The 7,500-nt window shown below is 42.5% G+C and overlaps 1 protein-coding gene across 1 annotated transcript in view; it reads left to right on the top strand.

Moving 5' to 3' along the window:
• plb1 (phospholipase B1) overlaps window positions 1-7,500 on the top strand; it is a 39,241-nt gene that overhangs the window by 12,501 nt on the left and 19,240 nt on the right. Inside the window, exons 15-22 of the mRNA XM_027144059.2 lie at window positions 177-234; window positions 565-623; window positions 1,801-1,874; window positions 2,008-2,051; window positions 4,028-4,136; window positions 4,841-4,892; window positions 5,473-5,553; window positions 5,661-5,726. Of these exons, the coding sequence (XP_026999860.2) occupies window positions 177-234; window positions 565-623; window positions 1,801-1,874; window positions 2,008-2,051; window positions 4,028-4,136; window positions 4,841-4,892; window positions 5,473-5,553; window positions 5,661-5,726 (543 nt within the window). The remainder of the gene's footprint in view (window positions 1-176; window positions 235-564; window positions 624-1,800; window positions 1,875-2,007; window positions 2,052-4,027; window positions 4,137-4,840; window positions 4,893-5,472; window positions 5,554-5,660; window positions 5,727-7,500) is intronic.

Below are 7,500 nucleotides of genomic sequence, written 5' to 3'. Positions count from 1 at the left end.
ATATTGGAATAAAAGGTGTTTTAAAAGTCAAAGTCTCTCTCTCTGTCTCTCTCTCTCTCTGTCTCTCTCTCTCTCTCTCTCTCCCTCTCTCCCTCTCTCCCTCTCTCATACATGTGTTTGTGCTTTAAGTCTCTTGATGTTTATGTGTATTTCATCTCTGTGTATCTTTTCAAAAGATGGCCACCAGTTTTCCCTGTACAGTAACGAGTCCGTCTCTCTCAGTCCCCACCTCAGGTGAAGCTCTCTCTCTCTCTCTCTCTCTCTCTCTCTCTCTCTCTCTCTCTCTCTCTCTCTCTCTCTTGCACACACACAAGGCATTAGGCAGTGAGGTGAACTGTCATTACATTGAAAACTACAGGCTTCTGAAGGACACCAGTCGAGCTCCACAGCTCTGTTCTGACTGAAGGCTGATTTCAGTGCCCTGTAATTTCTGGCAAATGTTAAAAAACAATCCTATAATGAAGAAATCAAACAAAAAAATATCAGTTTTATAAACACAACAGATCTAGAAACCTTTTGAATAGATCATCTAAGTTTTCCCGAATTTTCCACCTTGTGTTGTAGTGCATTTCCTCCAACCTGCTGATATCAGAGTGGTGGCATCGTTAGGAGATTCGCTCACTGTGAGTGATTACACACACACACACACACACACACACACACACATACACACACACACACACACACACACACACCTGATTCGTGACACTTGCGTATGTGATTATGTGAAAAACAACCACAGCTCCATATTTCTTTCTTAACACCAGGCCCAGAGTCTAAAACGTACATTTGGTCTAAATACAGTAATAGGCGTATTCCATTACTGTAGGTTACTGAGCATTATAACGTCTTTTTGAAGTGACAGTGTGATGATTTACACACAAATATGTTCACAATGAACAACTGTTCTCTAGGTGAAGGAAACCAAAAAGCATGTAGAGCTGAAAAGTTCCTCCAGAACATACAACGATTCTGCAGAACTACAGCTCTGTCCTTTGGCTCAGCGTGCAGTTTATCAGCTCATCGGTTACTGAGAAAAGTTCATCGAGAACCTAGAAATCAGTTTAGACCTCACTGCAAAACCAAAGGTCCAAGTGATGGAGCTGGACCTGATACAACTCCAGCTATACACCAAACCCTAACTCAGAGCCCATAACCTACTGTATAACCCTGATTCCTACTCCATGACCCTCTATAAAACTAACGCATAAAACTATAACCATTACATTTAACACAATTCCTATAACCATAACCCATATCCATAACTGCTGACCCCTGAACTCTAACTCAATATATATTATTAGTTAGTTATTAACCCACACAACACTGTACACCATGAAACAACACTTTACTACACACTCTACACACACTTACCCAGTCTGAAACACACGAGGGTTCGATTCCCACCTCCACCTTGCGTGTGTGGAGTTTGCATGTTCTCCCCGTGCCTCGGGGGTTTCCTCCGGGTACTCCGGTTTCCTCCCCCGGTCCAAAGACATGCATGGTAGGTTGATTGGCATCTCTGGGAAATTGTCCGTAGTGTGTGTGTGTGTGAGTGAATGAGAGTGTGTGTGTGAGTGAATGAGAGTGTGTGTGCCCTGCGATGGGTTGGCACTCCGTCCAGGGTGTATCCTGCCTCGATGCCCGATGACGCCTGAGATAGGCACAGGCTCCCCGTGACCCGAGAAGTTCGGATAAGCGGTAGAAGATGAATGGATGAATGAACATTATGACACTCAGTTGTTTCATTTAAAAGTGATGCTAATGATTGGTGATGTCACTTCCTTTCCTTACAAACAGGCAGGAAATGGAGTGGGAGCTGGTCAGAATAATGTTCTTGGTGTTATGACAGAGTATCGTGGACTGTCATGGAGGTAAAGCTCTCTCTCTCTCACACACACACACACACACACACACACACACACACACAGATATATACCTACAAATTAAATTGTAAACTAATTTCTTTTCACAGTTTTTTTCTCGTGTTTTGTGTATTGTTTGTAGCATTGGAGGAAACGGGGATCTCTCATCTGTGACCACTTTAGCAAGTGAGTACATCATCACTCTCGACCTCAGCATCTCACGCAGATTAACCTGTTCACCAGTGTTCCAGACCTCCAGCAGGATGGAGATGTACTTATGGAATGTTTTCATTCAGTATACTGTAAAGAGGCGTCTGATGTCGTGTCTGTGAGTCTGATCTAAAGTGAGTCTGATCTAAAGTGAGTCAGGACTCGGTGTGTTTTAGACGTGTGTTTGTCCCTCTGTTGATGATCTTACACTGAATTTTAGTGCTGAAGATAAATCTGAGCTGATTTTAGATGAACAAACACTCAGAGCTTCTCAGAGAAATGGGTTTGATATCAACATTTACTCTGAAGATACAAACATCTGTGTGGAGAAAAATATAAGCGTTTTTGTTTATCTGAATCTTTCTTATAGACAGACAGACAGACAGACAGACAGACAGACAGACAGACAGACAGACAGACAGATAGATAGATAGATAGATAGATAGATAGATAGATAGATAGATAGATAGATAGATAGATACGGTGTTACATAGACACGGTGTTACATAGACACGGTTATACATAGACACGGTGTTACATAGACACGGTGTTACATAGACACGGTGTTACATAGACACGGTGTTACATAGACACGGTGTTACATAGACACGGTGTTACATAGACACGGTGTTACATAGACAGGGTGTTACATAGACATGGTGTTACATAGACACGGTGTTACATAGACACGGTGTTACATAGACACGGTGTTACATAGACAGGGTGTTACATAGACACGGTGTTACATAGACACGGTGTTACATAGACACGGTGTTACATAGACACGGTGTTACATAGACACGGTGTTACATAGACATGGTGTTACGTAGACACGGTGTTACGTAGACACGGTGTTACATAGACACGGTGTTACATAAACATGGTGTTACATAGAAATGGTGTTACATAGACACGGTGTTACATAAACATGGTGTTACATAGAAATGGTGTTACATAAACATGGTGTTACATAGAAATGGTGTTACATAGACACGGTGTTACATAGACAGGGTGTTACATAGACACGGTGTTACATAGACACGGTGTTACATAGACACGGTGTTACATAGACAGGGTGTTACATAGACATGGTGTTACATAGACACGGTGTTACATAGACACGGTGTTACATAGACATGGTGTTACATAGACACGGTGTTACATAGACAGGGTGTTACATAGACATGGTGTTACATAGACATGGTGTTACATAGAAATGGTGTTACATAGACACGGTGTTACATAGACACGGTGTTACATAGACACGGTGTTACATAGACACGGTGTTACATAGACACGGTGTTACATAGACAGGGTGTTACATAAACAGGGTGTTACATAGAAATGGTGTTACATAGACATGGTGTTACATAGAAATGGTGTTACATAGACATGGTGTTACATAGACAGGGTGTTACATAGACACGGTGTTACATAGACACGGTGTTACATAGACATGGTGTTACATAGAAATGGTGTTACATAGACACGGTGTTACATAGACACGGTGTTACATAGAAATGGTGTTACATAAACATGGTGTTACATAGAAATGGTGTTACATAGACAGGGTGTTACATAGACAGGGTGTTACATAGACACGGTGTTACAAATTAGTTACTGTTAGGCGTTGCTGAGAGACAGACATAAAGATAAATAGACAGGAATAAAGATATAAATCTGTATTTTTTCGACAGCTTGACACAAAGTTTCCCAGAGCGTCAGAACGACGTTGTAGAAACCCGCAGGATACGGAAACATAAACGCAGGAGATTTTTACTTTCCTTAAACTCAAAAGACAAAGAAATCTCACACTCTTTATTAAATATATATATGAGAATATCTATGTGTGTGGAATACAGTGTCATTTCAGTTATAGATAATAAATAAATACTACCGATGCTGCAGTATTTTGTGCTAAAGTCTTCACTATAGTTTGTGTTGTTCTTCAGACATCTTGAGGGAGTTTAACCCTTTACTCACCGGCTTCTCCACCGGGAAGGGAAAGGCAACCACAGTGCAGGCGTTCCTCAACCAGGCTGTAGCTGGAGCTGAGAGCAAGTCAGAGCCTACACACACACAAACACACAACACACACACACACACACACACACACACAGAGAAACACACACAGAAACACACACACACAACACACACACACAGAAACACACACACAACACTCACACACAGAGAAACACACACACACACACACACACACACACAAACAGAAACACACACACACACAGAAACACACACACAGAAACACACACACACAACACACACAAAGAAACACACACACGCACACACACAACACCCACACACAGAGAAACACACACAGAAACACACACACACACAGAAACACACAAACAGGATCACACACACAGAATGACACACACAAAAACAGAAACACACACAGAAACACACACACACATGCAGACACACAGAAACACACACACATAAATACATGCTATTTGGATGGGGATAAATACAAACACATTTTGTTCTATGTTTTTGTTCTGTAAAGCTGCTCTGAGACAACGTCCATTGTTAAAGGCTCTAACAAATAAATTTGAATTAAATTGAACAACACACATACACACATGCAGACACACACACACACACACACACAAAGACACACATACACACAACACGCACACACATGCACAAGACACACAGACAGAGACACACAGACAGACAAACACACAACACACAGATTAATAAGTGAACAAAGGAATGAAACAACAACTGAGTGTTTACTGTTTTAGAGACTTGCCATCTCAGGCCCAAGCCCTCATCACAAGGATGACAGGTGACTCGGTGAGGCTACGCTAATCATACACACTTCTTAATTTTAATCAGTATTATTATTTTATTTCTTTTCCTCTTTATTATAGCCACAGACCTTAAGCTTTGATTCACCTATAAAAATGATTTTACACAGTCAGTATTCAGTATTTTGTCATTTACGTCAGGAGTGTAACGAGGGCTAGCATACAACTCACATAGGCTAGCTAGGCACCTAGCTTGGGTTTTGCTAGTTTGTTATGGTTAAGAGTGATGTTTTAGCTCTTATTAGACATTTTTGATTGAAATTGGTTTTAAGTCTATCACTGTGTGTATATGTGTTTTGTTCAGGTTAGCTAGTTAGCGGTTGTTAGCATGCAGTGAGCTAGCTGTAGCCTTCCTGATCGATGAAATACATCTTTAAATAATGCGATAAACTGCACAGTGTAGCATTGGGGCTTTTAATAATGTCAAGACAAACAGTGACACACACACACACACACACACACACACACACACACACTTAGCCACATCCATAAATCTCTCTCTCTCTCTCTCTCTCTCTCTCTCTCTCTCTCTCTCTCTCTCTCTCTCTCTTTCTCTCTCTCTCTAGCGTATTGATTTCCAGAACGACTGGAAGGTCATCACGCTGTTCATCGGAGGAAATGATCTGTGTGAACACTGCGCAAACCTGGTATGTGATGTGTGATGTGTTTAGGATATTTTATTACCGTGTAATTTGTAATTCATAAAGTTTGGGTTTTATTTTATTATTTCCGCATCATGTTTTCTTTCTTCTAGGACTTTTACTCTGCTGAGAATTTTGCGAGAAACATCCGTGATGCTTTGGACATCTTACATCAAGAGGTGAAACAGAGCCGGAGTGTTTAATATGAGATATATGTTTTAAAAAAAAGAAAAGAAGTGCAGGGAAAGAGGTGTGGCCTTTGTATCTGTGACATACATGGAAGGAGGTGTGGCCTATGTATCTGTCAGTAACATGGAAGGAGGCGTGGCCTTTGTATCTGTGACTTACAGTGAAGGAGGTGTGGCCTTTGTATATGTGACTTAGAGTGAGGGAGGCGTGGCCTTTGTATATGTGACTTACAGTGAGGGAGGCGTGGCCTTTGTATATGGGACTTACAGTGAGGGAGGCGTGGCCTTTGTATTTGTTAGTATCAGTGAAGGAGGTGTGTTTGTTGTATCTGTTAGTCCTTATGAAGGAGACATGGTTTGTATGTTGGTCACAGTAATGGAGGTGTAGCCCCTGTTTGCATGAGCTTCTGGTGAGGCATGAGGTGTAGTGTTTGTGTCAGTGGAGGAGGTGTGGTGTTTGTGTCAGTGGAGGAGGTGTAGTGTTTGTGTCAGTAGAGGAGGTGTAGTGTTTGTGTCAGTGTAGGAGGTGTAGTGTTTGTGTCAGTGCAGGATGTGTGGTGTTTGTGTCAGTGGAGGAGGCGTAGTGTTTGTGTCAGTGTAGGAGGTGTAGTGTTTGTGTAAGTGTAGGAGGTGTAGTGTTTGTGTCAGTGTAGGAGGTGTAGTGTGTGTGTCAGTGTGGGATGTGTAGTGTTTGTGTCAGTGGAGGAGGTGTAGTGTTTGTGTCAGTAGAGGAGGTGTAGTGTTTGTGTCAGTAGAGGAGGTGTAGTGTTTGTGTCAGTGTGGGATGTGTAGTGTTTGTGTCAGTGTAGGAGGTGTAGTGTTTGTGTCAGTGGAGGAGGTGTAGTGTTTGTGTCAGTAAAGGAGGTGTAGTGTTTGTGTCAGTAGAAGAGGTGTAGTGTTTGTGTCAGTGGAGGAGGTGTAGTGTTTGTGTCAGTAAAGGAGGTGTAGTGTTTGTGTCAGTAGAGGAGGTGTAGTGTTTGTGTCAGTGGAGGAGGTGTAGTGTTTGTGTCAGTGGAGGAGGTGTAGTGTTTGTGTCAGTGTGGGATGTGTAGTGTTTGTGTCAGTGTAGGAGGTGTAGTGTTTGTGTCAGTGTGGGATGTGTAGTGTTTGTGTCAGTGGAGGAGGTGTAGTGTTTGTGTCAGTGGAGGAGGTGTAGTGTTTGTGTCAGTGGAGGAGGTGTAGTGTTTGTGTCAGTGGAGGAGGTGTAGTGTGTGTGTCAGTAGAGGAGGTGTAGTGTGTGTGTCAGTGGAGGAGGTGTAGTGTTTGTGTCAGTGGAGGAGGTGTAGTGTTTGTGTCAGTGGAGGAGGTGTAGTGTTTGTGTCAGTAGAGGAGGTGTAGTGTTTGTGTCAGTAGAGGAGGTGTAGTGTTTGTGTCAGTGTAGGAGGTGTAGTGTTTGTGTCAGTGGAAGAGGTGTAGTGTTTGTGTCAGTGTGGGAGGTGTAGTGTTTGTGTCAGTAGAGGAGGTGTAGTGTTTGTGTCAGTGGAGGAGGTGTAGTGTTTGTGTCAGTAAAGGAGGTGTAGTGTTTGTGTCAGTAGAGGAGGTGTAGTGTTTGTGTCAGTGGAGGAGGTGTAGTGTTTGTGTCAGTGGAGGAGGTGTAGTGTTTGTGTCAGTGTGGGATGTGTAGTGTTTGTGTCAGTGTAGGAGGTGTAGTGTTTGTGTCAGTGTGGGATGTGTAGTGTTTGTGTCAGTGGAGGAGGTGTAGTGTTTGTGTCAGTGGAGGAGGTGTAGTGTTTGTGTCAGTGGAGGAGGTGTAGTGTTTGTGTCA

The sequence above is a fragment of the Tachysurus fulvidraco genome, chromosome 12 (assembly GCF_022655615.1).
Source record: "Tachysurus fulvidraco isolate hzauxx_2018 chromosome 12, HZAU_PFXX_2.0, whole genome shotgun sequence".
Lineage (NCBI taxonomy): Eukaryota > Metazoa > Chordata > Actinopteri > Siluriformes > Bagridae > Tachysurus > Tachysurus fulvidraco.
Note: the sequence above shows the minus strand (reverse complement) of the source record. Positions and strands in the feature narration are given on the sequence as shown.